The sequence below is a fragment of the Sciurus carolinensis genome, chromosome 2, assembly GCF_902686445.1.
Source record: "Sciurus carolinensis chromosome 2, mSciCar1.2, whole genome shotgun sequence".
Lineage (NCBI taxonomy): Eukaryota > Metazoa > Chordata > Mammalia > Rodentia > Sciuridae > Sciurus > Sciurus carolinensis.
In genome coordinates, this window is record NC_062214.1 from 172,413,494 (window position 1) to 172,429,758 (window position 16,265).

General features: G+C 37.8%; 2 protein-coding genes across 3 annotated transcripts in view; both read left to right on the forward strand.

Moving 5' to 3' along the window:
• Bbof1 (basal body orientation factor 1) overlaps nt 1–16,265 on the forward strand; it is a 42,909-nt gene that overhangs the window by 7,523 nt on the left and 19,121 nt on the right. For both annotated transcript variants that reach the window (XM_047539491.1, XM_047539492.1), the window contains exons 3-5: nt 3,467–3,532; nt 7,746–7,889; nt 14,443–14,523. In XM_047539491.1, the coding sequence (XP_047395447.1) occupies nt 3,467–3,532; nt 7,746–7,889; nt 14,443–14,523 (291 nt within the window). The remainder of the gene's footprint in view (nt 1–3,466; nt 3,533–7,745; nt 7,890–14,442; nt 14,524–16,265) is intronic.
• On the forward strand, nt 9,880–11,895 carry LOC124976690 (E3 ubiquitin-protein ligase RNF113A-like). The gene has a single exon (XM_047539502.1). It carries the CDS (start codon nt 9,994–9,996, stop codon nt 10,999–11,001), a length of 1,008 nt encoding a protein of 335 aa, XP_047395458.1. The 5' UTR covers nt 9,880–9,993; the 3' UTR covers nt 11,002–11,895.

A 16,265-nucleotide genomic window follows, 5' to 3' on the forward strand; every position in this document is an offset into this window, starting at 1 on the left:
AGCAGCTCAATTCACATTAGCTAAACTATGGAACCAAACTAGAATACCTTAAATAGATGAAGGGATTTAAAAATATATATATATATACACACACACATTTATATATATATATTATATATATATACACATATATATATTATATATATTATTTATTCTTTAAGGCTGAGTAATATTCCATCATATATATATAAGAATGAAATTATGACATTTGCTGGTAATTGGATGGAGCTAAAGAATACCATGCCAAGCAAAATAAGCCAATCCCAAAAAACCAAAAGCCCAATGTTTTCTCTGATATGCACATGCTAATTCACAATGGTGGGGGCTATGGAAGGATAGAGTTACTTTAGATTAAGCAGAGAGGATTGAAGGGAGGGGAGGGGATATGGGGATAGGGAAGATAGTAGAATGAATCAGATATGATTACCCTATGGCATACATAACTATATGACGGATGAGATTCTCTATCATGTGTAACCACAAGAATAAGAAATTATACTCCATTATATATGGTGTATCAAAGTGCATTCTACTCTCATGTATAACTAAAACTAAATTAAAAAAAGAAATATTAGAAATGAAATTTTTCTTATGAAATGTGTTTTGAAAACAATTTTGTCTTGAACAAAATTAAGAGACTGGGTTTCTGTATTTAAGGATTTGTTGAATCAATCATAATCTTATTGTCACACCTGTTCTATATGACTTAGGACCATTCCAATATATTTTTAAAATTTCTAGATTTTTCTTAAACTGGTCTAAGATAATATTTAATATATTAACATCTATATCCTCTGATTCTATAACCATGTCAATGAATCTTTAGTTTAAAAAAGTACTCAGGTTCTCTACTGAAATGGACCAGCATTCCTTAGAAAAATAGTTGGAACTGATTGGAGAAAAATATTGATTCCAGGACTTGGGTAAGATGAAAAGATAATCTTAGAATATCTTATTGTCCCAGAAAGTAAGTAAATGTTAGAGTACACAAAGCCTAACCTGAAGGGACTTCAATTGGCCAAATCTGAGACAACCAAAACAAACGTTGACAATAATAGATTGTAACTTATTGAAAGAAACAAGAATCCATAAGTATATACTATTAATCAATAAATACATTAATAAATAAGGGAGGGGCCTGGGAATGTAGCTCAGTGGTATAGCGCTTGCTTGGCATCTGTGAGGCTCTGAAGTTAGACCTCTAGCACCACCAAAAACAAAATTTTATTTTTTCAGGATCTTCTAGTTTTATTAGCAGCTACTAAGCTATGAAATACAAATCAAAAACAAAGAAAGTTGCTTGAAACAGGTTATGTACAACTATGCTACACAGAAGCAAAAATCCTATTTTTAATCACAAAGTCAACCCTGTGGGTAAGGATGACCTTAGGGGACAAAGGAGCACATAAGTACAAGTCTCATCCACCCAGAAAAGCAGTGAAATATAGTCACATGGGCACTAAAAATTTGAGATCAGTTTTTAAAGATTCCCTTAACCATAAAGTTTTCAAGTGAAAACAGGTACCCCTCTTCTCCTGTAGGCCTTCCAACTCACTACCCAAGAGACTTGAATACTTCTCTTAAGGCAGCTGGAAGCCCACCCTAGGCTTGAACAGCAACTTCTGCCCAATATGTGACCCTCTGCTAATAACACGCTATGGGGAAAAACAAATTTCTATAGTGCTGCTGCCCTCTGGTAAGAAGGGGGAAACAGCACTTAAAATAAAGTAAAAAGGCCACAGAGGGCTCCCTGAGAATCCAGTATAACTAAGAGAGGCCTTCAACTTTTTTGAAATCAACTTTACAACCGGATCCAGGTGGAACAGTGCCCTGCAGCAAGTAGTAGTGTACATGCCAAGGCAACAGCCCAGCTTCCAGGAACCATTACCATGGTTTCCTGAGCCACTTTCTTTCTCTCCTACTTATATGAGACAAAATTTTAAATAAACAAATAAGGGAGGGGTGGGAATATAGCTCAGTGGTAGAACACCTGCCTAGCATGCTCAAAGCCCTGAGTCTGATTCCCCAGAACTGCAGGACGAAAACAAAAACCATCAAGCAATCGAGCAATTAAGGGAGAGGGCAAAGTTTTTTTTACAGTAGAGTACCAGGTAATACATTTCTAAGGAGTGATGAAATTGGAAAAAATCACTATTTGGAATCAGTCAAGAACTATCAGTGGACCTATAGGTTGGCCCTAATTCAGTCCTTGTAAGAGGCAATTGAACACAAAAAGACACACCAGTGATGTGTGTGCTCAAAGTAAAGGCTGTGTGAGGACATAGAGAGGGCAGCCATGTGCAAGCCAAGGAGAGAGGCCTTTGGAGAAACCAAACTGTTAGGAGTGTTAAATAAAACAATCTGTTAAAAGAACAATGGCTAGCACTTAATGCCCAATTAAAAAAATAGAATTATCAATGGATGCTCGAATTAGTGAGTGAAAGTTTGATGAGGATGAGGCTATTTCCAGTCTCACAATATGTTTCCACAAATTTCTTAATAATTATAAAAGGAAAACCATAAATTTTAGATGGAGAAACCTGGCAGATATAATCTTAATCAACTGATTTTATTAACATTACTCACCTCATGATGGGAGGTACTGAAAAGGATATATCATCACTTAGGTAGCATACACATGCCCCAAATGCATGGTAGTCATGAGGAAACCTCAGACAAGCCCAGTCCTGATGAGTATTCTTAAAAAATATTGATATAGGTCAAATATGGTGGCACATGCCTGTAATCCCAGCTACTCGAGAGGCTGAGGCAGGAGGATTGCAATCTTGAGGCCAGGTTGGGCAATTTAATGAGACTGTCTCAAAATAAAATATCAAAAGAGTTTGGAATGTAGTTTAACAGTAAAGTACCCCGGGTTCAATCTCTAGTACCACAAGAAGAAAGAAAGAAAGAAAAAGAGAGGTATACACACATACCATGGAATGTTATACAGTCTGAAAAAGGAAATTCTGTCATATGCTTCAACATGGCGAACCTCAAGGACATTATGTTAAATAAGTCAGTGGCAAGAGGTCAAGTACTATTTGATTCCACTCATTTGAAGTATATAAAGCAATCAAAATTGTAAAACTAAAGTATAAGGTGGTTGCCAAGGAGTGTGGGGAAAGGGAAGAGGGAGAATTAGTGCTTAATGGGTATGGAGTTTGAATTTTGCAAGATTGAAGTTTTAGAGATTTTTTATACAACATAAAAACTTAAACTATTTAAACTACTGAAATGTGCACTGAAAAATGGTTAAGGTAATTCTCTGATGATAGCATGGTTTTAGAAATAGCCAATAACAGATTAAGTGTAAGGGAAAACCCTGTTCCCTTCTCCTCTTCCTGCTTTACTACCACTCCTACCCCTCTGGTCTTAATATTATGTAAAATACTAAAACATACGAATGAATGTAGATCACAGAACAATTTTATCACCTTCCTGACTGCATTTTCATCTTTTTCAGATTGAAAAGCTAAAACAACAACTGGTTGAAACAAAAGAAAAAGCTCAAGAGGAGAAAGAAAAATTGGTGAGTATTAATATATACTAATACTTCATTTACTAGATGGTCAGGTTTCTAGTGAGTTCAGATATTTAAGACCAATAAGTGGAAAAGTTCTTTAAGAAGCTCACCACCTTTAAAGCCCACATACTTGATTGTACAGAAACTCAAAAATAACATATTATAGGCCAAGCGCAGTGGCATACACCTTAATTCCAGAGGCTGGGGCAGGAGAATTGCAAGTATGAGACCAACTTCAGCAACTTAGTGAGGCCTTAAGGACTTAGCAAGACCCTGTCTCAAAATAAAAGATAAAAAAAGTGCTGGGGACGTTAAGAACCCCTGTATTCAAGATTTTTTGTACAACATATAACTAATAAAATAACACAACACCAATAATAATAAAAATAACACAACACCAACATAAATTTTTATTTTAGGAAACTTAGAAAATACTTTGAAAATTATCTGGTGTTAGGAGTGCTTACTGAGCCTGTTTTTTATTGCTCCTAGGGCTTTTCAGTAGACAGAGCTAGGAAATACATATTAACCCATACTAATACTTTCAGTTCAGATGGAGGAATATAGGATTTTTGCTTTACCTAACCTGCATCTCCTTTCTCCCTTACCAAAGTTCGGTTTTTTAATGATATCAGCAAAATTAATCACATTGCTTAGACCTTAATATATACAATCTCAGAATATTTATGCTACCACCAACAATAGATTATTGGAAACAGATTAAGATTTGGGGGGTGGCATTTTCCCTGTAGGTTATATACCAATAAGGATGCATGATCAAAATCTCAAGGTTTAAAAACCATGGGAAGTTCCTTTCTTTGAGATTACGCCACCAACTCAACAAACTTAAGAACAGATTTTACTTTCAGGTTTTTTGTTTGTTTGGTTTTTATTGGGAATTGAACCCAGGGATGCACCGTTGAGCTAAATTCCCAGTCATTTTTTTTTTTTTTTTTTTTTAATTTTGAGACAGGGTTCTCTTAGGGCCTCACTAATTTGCTGAGGCAGGCCTTGAATTTGTAATCCTCCTGCCTCTGAGTCACTGGGATTATAGGCATGTGCCAGGTTTAGCTGCTTGTGTTTACTTTTGAGTTTTGTTGCTTTTTTTTTTGGTTTGAATTGGATTGAATTTTGGATTGAATCCAGGAGCAAGTGCATGCTAAGTACTTGCTCTACCACTAAACTGCACCCCTAGTCTAGAAGTTGCTTTTGTGTTTCTTTGTTTGTTTTGGTACTGAGGTTAGAACCCAGAAGCACTTTACCACTGAAATATAACTACTTTTTTTTTTTTTTTTTTTTTTGAGACAGGGTCTCCCTTAAATTGCTGAAGCTGGCTCCAAATTTGTGATCCTGGGCTGGAGTTGTGGCTCACTGGTAGGGCACCTGCCTGGCATGTGTGAGGCCCTGGGTTCAATACTCAGCACCACATATAAATAAATAAAATAAAAGATCCATTGACGACTATAAATAAATAAATGAATGAAATAAAAAATTTGCAGTCCTTCTGCCTCTAAGTCACTGGGATTACAGGAATAGACCACTATGCCCAGCTAGAATTTGCTTTTTATTTTTATTTATTTATTTTTTTTTGTGGTACTGGGGATCAAACTCAGGGCCTTGTGCTTGTGGGGCAAGCACTCTACCAGCTGAGCTATCTTCCCAGCCCTGGTTTTTATTTTTTAAAAAATAGTTTTAGTTGTAGATGGACACAGAACCTTTATTTTGTTTATTTAGTTTTTTTTATGTGGTGCTGGGAATTGAACCCAGTGCCTCATGCATGCTAGGCAACCACTCTACCACTGAGCCATAACCCCAGCCCATAGAATTTGCTTTTTAAAAATTTTTATTTTGCATGTAAAATTTTGTAACTATTGTAATTATGTAAAATACATAATACATACATGGTTCCAAAATCAAGAGGACAAAGTATATGCTGAGAAATCTAACCTCTATGTTTTTTCCACATTCTTCTCCCTCTCCCTATAAGCAACCATTTTATTTATGGTATATCCTTTCATATATATGTATATTTTGTAATAAGTATAAACAAAAGATAAAAGGTAGCATACCAGTACTTTTCCTTTTTTCTCTTAATAGTATCTCTCATATATATATATATTTGGTATTAGGGATTGAACCCAGGAGCACTTTACCACTAAGTAAGCTATATCCCCAGGCCTTTTCTTTTTTTTTTTTAATTTTGAAACAGAGTCTAAGTTGCTGAAACTGGCCTTGAATTTGTGATCTTCCTGCCTTTGGAGTCAATAGGATTACAGGCCTGGGTCACTGCACCCAACTTACTTTGTATTTTTTTGGAGATCATGTCATAGTAATATGAAGTATTTACTCAAATGGTCCCTGTTTTGGTCAGTATGGACTGCTATGACAGAATACCATAGACTGAGTAGCTTAAACAACTATCATTTCTCACATTTCTGGAGACTTAAAAAGTTTGAGGTCAGAGTGTCAGCACAGTTAGATTCTTGGTGAGGGTTCTTCTTTTGGTTCACAGACAACTGCCTTCTTGCTGTATTCTCACGTGGAAAGAAAGCAAGCTCTTAGGTGCTTTATCTCTTCATAAAGGGACTGACCCAGCTGGGCAATGTCACACACCTGTAAACCCAGCTACTACAGAGGCTGAGGCAAGAGGATTGAAAGTTAAAGGCCAGCCTCAGCAATTTAGTGAGACCCTCTCTTGAAAAAATGAAAAAAAAAAAAAAAAAAAAAAAAAAAAAACGGGAATTGGGGATGTAGCTCAGTGGTAAAGGGCTCCTGGGTTCAATCCCCAGTACCACCTAAATAAATAAATAAATAAGCTGATTCAATCATGGAAGTTCCACCTTCTTTTACATGTCTAAATTACCTTCCAAAGACCATGCCTCCAAATACCATCACATTGGCTATTAGGGCATTAGTATTTTTGAGGGGACACAAACATTCAGTCCACATAAGTCCCCTTTTTGATGAATAGTTGGGTTGCTATTGTACTATAGTGTTCCAGGAAGTCAAGTATATTCATTTTTTTTTTCACCTTTGGCCACTGTATCTTTGGCATAGATTCCTGGAAGTAGTTTTGCAAGGTCAAAGAAAATATGTGATTTTTCTAGAAATTAGAAAATGTCCCTGTATAGGTATTGTGCTATTTTGTAATGCCACTATGTGAGATTTCCTCTTTCTTCATAACTTGACCAATAGAACATATTATCAAGATTGATTTTTGCCAATATGATAGATAAGAAACAATATTTCCATGTTTCAATATGTATTTCTCTTCTTATGGACTGGTTTGAGCATTTCTTCATGTATATATTTTTCATATATGTATGTACATGTGTGTATATGTATACATATATATGTTTATTTATTTTGAGGATTTTAACCCAGGGTTGCTTTGCTTTACCACTAAGCTACATCCCCAGCCCTTTTAATTTTTTTTTTATTTCAAAAACGAGAAATAAAAAAAATTAAAAAATAAAATAAAATTTTAAAAAAACCGAGAAATCTTGAACTTGTGATTCTCCTGCCTAAGCCTCCAGAGTAGCTGGGATTACAAGTGTGTGCTATTGTGCTCAACTGATTTTTTTATGTTTGAGGGACATTTGCATTTCTTTTAATATTTTTGGTTCATTTTTTTTCCTCTCATTTTTTTCTTCCTCTTTCTCCTTCCTTTACCTCCCTTTCCTTGTCTTGTCAACCTCTTTCTCCTTTTCCTTTCCTTCCTTCCTTTCCATTTTCCTTTCTCCTACTGTTTTCTTCTATTAGAGATATACATGTCCTCCCTTTGACTCTTAACTTACTAATTTTTTTCTTTAAAAATTTTTTTTTTTTTTTTAATCTTAGCTGACTAATTTTAACTTAGGTTAGGGATATATTATACTCCTAGTACTGGGATTGAATTTAGAGCCTCATGCATGCTAGGCAAGTACTCAATTTTGGGGTTTTTTGTTTATTTTCTTATGCCCCTTTTAAATAAACATCTGCATTTTCTGCCTTTCAAAGAAGACCAACTTGTATAGAAAATTTTTCATATTTTTTTCTTACTTAAGGCAGTTGTTTTACAGAAATTAAAATTTTATGCAAAATTTTAAAAACTTTATGCAAAAATAAAAGTGGGGCATTTCTTCAAAGAAGATATAGTAATGACTTAATGCTTTAAAGAGAACATAACTCTTTGGAACTTCTGTTTTTCCTAACTCTTTTGCCTCTTTTTTGAACACAGGAACAAAAATATACTTTGCAAATAAATGGGCTGGAGGGACGGTTCCATCAAAAAGCCAAAGAAATTGGCATGATTCAGACTGAGCTAAAAACAATTAAACAATTCCAGAAGAGAAAAATTCAAGTGGAGAAAGAATTAGATGATGTAAGTTTCCTTCTTGGAGATTAAAATTAACTACTTAGATCTGCAAAACCTTCACATACATAATGCATATGAAATGGCAAAGAACTTGCTTGACAATGTAGAGATTATTTGAGAGAAAAAGAGGAAGCCAAAGGTCTTGACTGTTAGGCGGGGTTTGTTTTGTTTTGTTTTGTTTTGGTACCTGGGATTGAACTCAGGGGCATTTGACCTCTGAGCCACATACCCAGCCCTAGTTTGTATTTTATTTAGAGACAGTGTCTCACTGAGTTGCTTAGTGCCTCACTTTTGCTGAAGGTGGCTTTGAACTGTGATCTTCCTCCTCAGTCTCCCAAGCTGGCTATTTTGTTTTGTTTTGTTGTTTTTTTCCCTAAGCATTGATTTCTTTGTGAATTCAACCAAACCACAGCCAACACATCCTCCCGTTTATCAGCATTAACCCTTTGGACTGACTTCAGTAAGAAGGGAAATGCCAGTTCTAGAAAACATAAGGGGAAAAGTAGCAAATTTCTCAAGTGAGTCCCTAAGTCTGACCCTCATCCTAGGGGAGGGGAATTAGATTCCATCATTTTGATACCGCCCTTTACCGGTGACGAGTTCTGCTCCTTCTAATGTTGAAGATTGAACACTAGAGAAGCAGCCAAGGCAAGCATATTAAGCAAGTTTTATTTAAAGGTAATAATACAGACTTCTCCCGGCAGGAAGAAGGGGGCCATGGCTGATGTTCTAAAAGTCCCAAGAAGTGAGCGCACCCTACATCTTTTGTAGGTTAAAGTCTCTTTTGTTCTCCAGTTTTCTCCCCTTTTATCTCTCTCTCCTTCCTGCCTACGTGACTAGGCCTGGTTTTGCATTAAGTGAGAAGCCATGGGCGGGGGAGGGCCAAGGTGATTCAGGCAGGCAAGGGCCCAGGGGGCATTAATTAGCAGCTCCATGCTTGCACTCCTTGATAAAGGCAGGTAAATTTGGTATAGGTTAGGGTCTCTTTTGTTCTCCAGTTCTTTCCCCCTTTATCTCTCCTTCCTGCCTATATGACTAGGCCTGGTTTTTCATTAGGTGAGAAACCATGGGCAGGGGGAGGGCCAGGGTGATTCAGGCAGATAAGGGCCCAGGGGGCACCAATTAGCAGCCCCTTCTTTGCAGTCCTTGATAAAGGCAGGTAATTTTGGTAATCAATGGGCTCCAGAGATCCTTGACATTCCATTCTTCCAGGGGCAGTCTCCAACTTCCAGAGGCAGATGACTTTATGGCCTACATTTCCTCGATTTGACCCATTCCCTATTTCTACACTAACTACCTGTCCTTAATTTTGGCTTCAATTTGAAAGGAAGATTTCGTGTCAAAAAATGTTGCACATATTTTAAGACCTCTGCTGTTGTCCACAGTATACACAGAATATCTTATTAAAATATTATGGTTCTAGTGTTCTGATCAGCAGAATAGTCTTTAGTATTTCTTCACTGCAAACAGAATATTGTCTAAATACTTTAATGTGAAAGTTAAGACCCTACACCTACTTACAGACGTTATTGTCTCCTTTTGCTACTTTCACTCTTCCCTCACTCACACACTCCCTTTAATCCACCCAAACAGGATATTCACTTATATCTAAAGTCTTTTCTTTCTTACTTGTCCACACTGCTTTTTAAAATCTGGAATGTATTTCTGATGGATCTCTGCCCTTTAAATTTGACCTGTTCTTCAAAGTCTCAGCTCAAATTCAAGTTCTCCATGAGACCGTCCTCAGAAGTCCTGTGAAAAAGCAACAATTCTCTGTACCTTACCAAGGCATTTTGTATGTCTTTTATGCTACTTAGCCCCTCCTACCTTGAAGTTATATTTATTTATTGTTTTATCTCCCCTACTAGATTGTAAATTCTCTAAGCACGAACCGTGTTGTCTTTAGCGTTCAGTGAAACCCAAGACCCGCAGCAGTCTTTAGTACACCTCGGTGGAAGGCGCAGTGGGCCCGAGCCGGCGGTCGGCGCCTGCGCTCTCGCGCTGCTCCCCGGCGCCTCCCGCCCAGCGCACGGCAGCAGTGACGTGAGCCCCGCGCCAGCCAGCGCGCTACCCAGTGCGCCGCGGCCGTTTAGGCGCGTGGGGCTCCAAGATGGCCGAGCGGGTTTCTCCGGGAAAGTCGACAGACCAGGTGTGCTCCTTTCTCTTTAAAAAGCCCGTACGGAAAGGGGCTGCAGGCCGCAGAAAGCGTCCGGTGTGCGACCCGGAGCCCGGGGAAAGCGGCAGCAGTAGTGACGAAGGCAGCTCCGTGGTTCGACCAGAGAAGAAGCGGGCGACCCACAATCCAATGATACAGAAGACCCGTGGCAGCGGTAGACAGAAGGCGGCCTATGGCAACGTCAGTAGCGAGGAGGAGGAGGAGGAGAGTCTAGGCGTGGTCTACAAGTCCACCCGATCGGCAAAGCCAGTGGGGCCAGAGGATATGGGGGCCACAGCTGTCTACGAGCTGGACACGGAGAAGGAGCGTGACGCACAAACCATCTTTGAGCGCAGCCAGAAGATCCAGGAGGAACTGAGGGGCAAGGAAGATGACAAGATCTATCGGGGAATCAATAATTACCAGAAGTACATAAAACCCAAGGATACGTCTATGGGCAATGCCTCTTCCGGGATGGTGAGGAAAGGCCCCATCCGAGCGCCTGAGCATCTACGTGCCACCGTGCGCTGGGATTACCAGCCCGACATCTGTAAGGACTACAAGGAGACTGGCTTCTGCGGCTTCGGAGATAGCTGCAAATTCCTCCATGACCGTTCAGATTACAAGCATGGTTGGCAGATAGAACGGGAGCTTGATGAGGGTCGATATGGTGGTTATGAAGAAGAAAATTATGAAGTGGGAAGCGATGATGAGGAAATACCATTCAAGTGTTTCATCTGTCGTCAGACATTCCAGAACCCAGTTGTCACCAAGTGCAGGCATTATTTCTGCGAGAACTGTGCACTACAGCATTATCGCACCACCCCTCGCTGTTATGTCTGTGACCAGCAGACCAATGGTGTCTTCAATCCCGCGAAAGAATTGATTGCCAAACTGGAGAAGCAGCGAGCTGCAGCAGAGGGCGGTGCTTCGGATATCTCAGGAGACCCCCATGGGATCTAATCCTCATTACTTAGGTTTTCCATAATTGTCAAATCTCAAAATAAATATTGTTTTTCTTTTGATAATCTTAACCCCAAAACAAACCAAGATTGAAGGAATGTCAAGTTTTTCTAGAAGAAATATAAAGTTTTGTTTTCTATAAAAATGCTGCAAATTGAAACAATATAACTTTTCAGAAACTCAACATTAATCAATCTATGTGTAGATAGATATATATCGTGAATCAAAATGGGTTAACATTCTAGTTGGGCGTAGGGTGATTTTTTAAAGACCAATGTTGCCACCTACTGGAAGAATAGATTTCAGCTCTTTCAAAGAGGGCTGTTGAGGACCTAAAATTCAAAAGCAAAAGTTGTAAGTTTATGGGAAAAAGTAAAATGATTCTGTGGAGTTCCAAATGTAGAAGAAATAAGACAGGCATAGGGGCCTATGAACTTCAAATTGGAGGTATATATTAGGGACATTTTACTGTGTATATAGAATTTGTTGTACAACTTGAAAAGAGACTAATTACATTTGCATTATCTAAAGGTATTCAAGGCACACTTTTTTTTTTTTTGCTGTGCTGGGGATGGAACCCAGGGCCTTATGCTTGCAAGGCAAGCATTCTATGACTGAGCTATCTCCTCAGCCCCCAAGGCACACATTTTTAAAGAAAAAAATGATTTCTCTCTGCCTAACAAAATGAACATTGGAAATTGAAGTTACTATTTTTCTAAATACATTTTTTAGTTGTAGGTGGACACAGTACCTTTATTTTATTTTTATGAGGTGCTGAGGATCAAACCCAGGGCCTCATGCATGCTAGGCAAGCGCTCTATGATTGATAATGTTCATTTTAGCAAATTAGCTTAGAGAATTAAAAAAGAAAAAAATAACTCCAGCCCCCACAATTACACAACTTAGAGATAACCACGTTAATATTTTGGTGTAGTCTTTCCTTTTTTTCTTCTATGTTGAAATATATTTTAAAATACATGCTATTTTTAATAGAAGTAAAGTCATGATGTACAAATTGTTAACCTAACTTTTCACATTATATATTATGAACATTTTTCAATGCTATAAGTATTTTTCTATAAAATCTTTTGAATAAATGCATGAAATTCCACTGGGTAGACATCAATTTATCAGTTGCTGTTCTGTAGGCTATTTGGACGTTTTTTCTAATTTTTCACTATTATAAAGTATGATGTACAACTAAGGCATGAAGAAATTTCTATATCTTTGATTAGTTTTTAGGACAATTTCTTGGAAGTGAAATAACATGACATAAGTTTAAGAACATGACATAAGGTGTGATGGTACATGCCTACAGTCCAGCCTACACGGATGGCTGAGGCAGGATGATTGCTTGAGTCCAGGAGTTCCAGGATATAGTGTATATGCTTATTGGGTGTTCACACTAAGTTGACATCAATATGGTGACCTGGAAATAGGACCAACAGGTTGCAAATACTGATCAGTACTGGAATTGTGCCTGTGAATAGTCACTGCCCTCCAGTTTAGGCAACATAATGAGACCCCCATCTCCAAAGAAAGAAAGAAAGGAAGAAAGGGAGGAAGGAAGGAAGGAAGGAAAGAAAGAAGGGAAAGGAAAGGAAAGAAAGAAGTACATGAACTTTTAAAGATTTGTGGTGCACATTGCCTAATTATCATTTGAAAGATTTATTAATTATAGATTTTTGGGGAAGTCTAATGGTATATAAAAGGGTTGTCTCCACACACTTGAAGATATAAACTCATTAATTTTGTAGGGGGAGTATTGGAGATTGAACCCTGGGGGAACTTTATCACTAAGCTACATCCTCAGTCCTTTTTATTTTTTATTTTGAGACAGGGTCTTGCTAAGTTGCTTAGGACCTCTCTCAGTTGCTGAGGCTGGCCTCAAACTTGTAATCCTCCTGCCTCAGCCTTCTGAGTCACTGGGATTACAGGCATGTACCACCATACCCAGCTAAATTGACATTTATTTGGAAAGTCTTTGACAATATGAGGTCATTTAAAAAACTGTATAAAATTTTAGGAAGAAAGAATAACATCTGAAAGAGATCATATAAAGTGGAGATTTAATGAACAGAACAGATTACATAAGGAAAATTGTTATGTATAGGGAGGATAATTTTAGACATTCACCAATTTATATATTAAATGGTTATTATGCTAAGTGCTTTACATTTATTATTTATTACTTAATCCTTACCACACCCCTATGAGGTTGGTACTATTATTGTCTTCTTTTTCTGACAACCTGAGACTTAGAGCAGTTAAGTGATTGGAACAGAGTCAAACATCAAACAGCTGGTGAGAGAGGAAGCTCTTACTGCCTCTTTTGTGGTATGAATGTTAAAAAAGTATTCCAGATGCCTATTTTAATCTCTTTCTTTTTTTTTAGTGGTATTGGGGTTTGAACCTGGGGGCGCTCTACCCTGAGCTACATCTCCAGGCATTTTTAATTTTTCAGTTTTTAAAATTTTGAGACAGTTTTACTAAGGCCTGGCTGGGCTCAAACATGCCATCCTTCTGCCTCAGACTCTGAAATGCTGGGATTACAGGTGTGCACCAGCCAGTCTTATTTATTATTGCCAGTAGTATAGACTACAGGATCATTACTTTAAATTAGTGTATTTTTCTTTGCCTTTTTTGTTCTATTTCGTTTAGAGAATAAAAATAGTGCCCACCCATGGGAACCATGGGGACATATTTTTTAGATTGATATTAGGAAGAGTTTTTTTTAAAGTGGCAACTATTTAAAAGCAGCCTGATATATTAATGAGACTTGAATTAGTGATATTTCTGTCTCAGAGCATTTTTCTCAGAAGGGGTTCCTGTGTTAGGTGGGGAAGTGGTATAGTCTGACTCCTAACATCCTTCCAGTTTTTTTTCCCCACTGTGCAACCCACATCAGTGGCAGCAGCCTTCAAGCACAGTCTCCAGGCAATGGTTCAGGGCCACAGTTTGCTCTGGCATCGGAATATCCCTCCAATTCCAGAATTTATTGATTCCCCATTTGAAATGAAGATATTTGGAAACTATGATAAGAACAATTTATCTGAATGCCCTGAGAACCTGTTGATCATGAAAGGCTTTTTAAAAACTCAATACTGGGGCTGGGTTTGTGGCTCAGTGGTAGAGCACTTGCTTAGCATGTGTGAGGCACTGAGTTTGATTCTCAGCACCACATATAAATAAATAAAGGTCCATTGACAACACATTTTTTTAATGAAAAAAAAAAAAAACAAAACCTCAATACTGTTCTTGTAAACCTATAGAAGATTGAGGGAAATATGGTATTCCAAGGCGAGGACACTGAATTTCTTTGTGTTCAGGACTAGGAAAGTTAACATGTATCAAAAAGTGTTTCTATATTGGGAATGTTTTAGAAATATGTCCCAGTCAACCTCATTTCCTACTGACCAGTTTTTGTTTTTTAAATTTTAGCTGAAGGAAAATTTAAGAAACACAGAGAAGAAACATCAGGAGTCTCTTAGCAGATTGGAGAGCAGATTTTTTGAAGAAAAGGTACAGAATGTTAGGGCTAATTAAGAAGTGTTTCGTTTACCAGAACGACATAAGTGTATTTATATGCATTCTGAAATATACCAACCTTCCATTTGGTATCTTAATAGATTATTATCAATTTCATAATAGATAAAAATCAGAGAAAACAAAACTTTCTAATCTAGAAATCTGAAGTTCCATTCCTTTCCCCCTTCCATTCAGAGATTCTCTTAATTTTTTACGATTTACTTTAATTGATAAATAAAAATATAAAATTGTACATATTAATGTGGTACCATATCATGTTTCAATACATGTATATACTGTTTAAATCCAGTATCTATCTATCTCCTCACACATTTATCATTTCTTTATGGGGAGAGCTTTCAGAATCTTCTACTTTTTGAAACTTACAGTATATTGTTTATTTATAGTCACTCCACTGTGCATAGCACACCACATCTTCTTGCTCATAACTGACTTACTGATCAACCCTTCTGCATCATCTACACCACTCTCCCTGGCCTCAGGTAGCCACCATTCTACACTACTATTTTAGATCCCATATTGTGAGTGAGATCATGCAGTACTTGTCTTTCTTGGCCTGGCATGTATCACTTAACATAATGGTTTCGTTTCTGTTTCATCCAGATCATCTAGGTTTTGTTGTTGTTTTTGTTTTGGCAACATGAACCTCAGAGTCCAGCAGTCTCTTTTTTTAAAACACCTTTATTTTGTTTGTTTTTATATGGTGCTGAGGATTGAATCCAGTGCCTCACATGTGCCAGGCAAGCACTCTACCCCTGAGCCACAAACCCAGCCATGGATCATGTAGTTTTATTTATGTTGTCTCAGATGACAGAATTTCATTCTTTGGCTTAAAAATACCCAATTGTGTATATGTACCACATGTTCTTTATCCATTCATCAGTTGATGGACACTTAGGTTGTTTCCATTTAAAGATTTTATAAAGGCTTCAGGTCTCAGCTTGGTATTCCCCTGGTACAATTAAAGCTACATGTGTCTCTACATAGGGGAGAAGGTATTGGAGAAATCACTCTAAGTATGAGTGTGAAAATGTTCCCTTAGTCTAGTGGAGCCAAGGATGTTAATAAAAGGGGGTTCAAAAATGTTTCTTAGCACATCCCAAACTTCCTGGTTTTTCTGGGTCTCTGAAGTTAATTCTCCAAATTATGGGAAGTACATTGGAACACGTTTCTTCCATAGAGTCTTTTCAGAGGCCCCATGATTTCAATTAATTCTTTTGTTTCTTAAATTTTCATTTGTAGGAAAGAATTGATTAGATTCAGAAATTGGTAGGCATGTAGGGAGTTGAGGGTGGGCAAATAACTCATGAATTTTAGATAAGAAGAATTACTTTAAAAAGTGGTTTACGGGGTTGGAGATGAAGCTCAGGGGTAGAGTGTGTGCTTAGTATGTGTTAAGTTGATTTCCATCTCCAGCACCCCCCCCTCCACACACAGTGGCCTAGGTTTCTAGTTTGTGTATGGAATTACCTAAAGGGAGTAAGACAGGAGCAGCACCCTGGCGCTTTCCCTCTGGGACTCTTCCTGCAATGGTCAGGAATTGGACGCTCTCAGTTGCATTTCCCCTCTACTTCACCTGAATCCTATCTCTTTAGAAGTACTTGGTCAGCTTACAGAATACCTGAGTAATAGTGCATATATAAATAGGATTATTCTGTCTGAGAGTAGGTGCTTCTGGTCTTTTCCTCATAGTTGCAAGATGATAACAGTAACTT

What these genes read in the sequence shown, in the direction of transcription:
- LOC124976690 (XM_047539502.1), top strand. Translation starts at nt 9,994, where the DNA reads ATGGCCGAGCGGGTTTCTCCGGGAAAGTCGACAGACCAGGTGTGCTCC.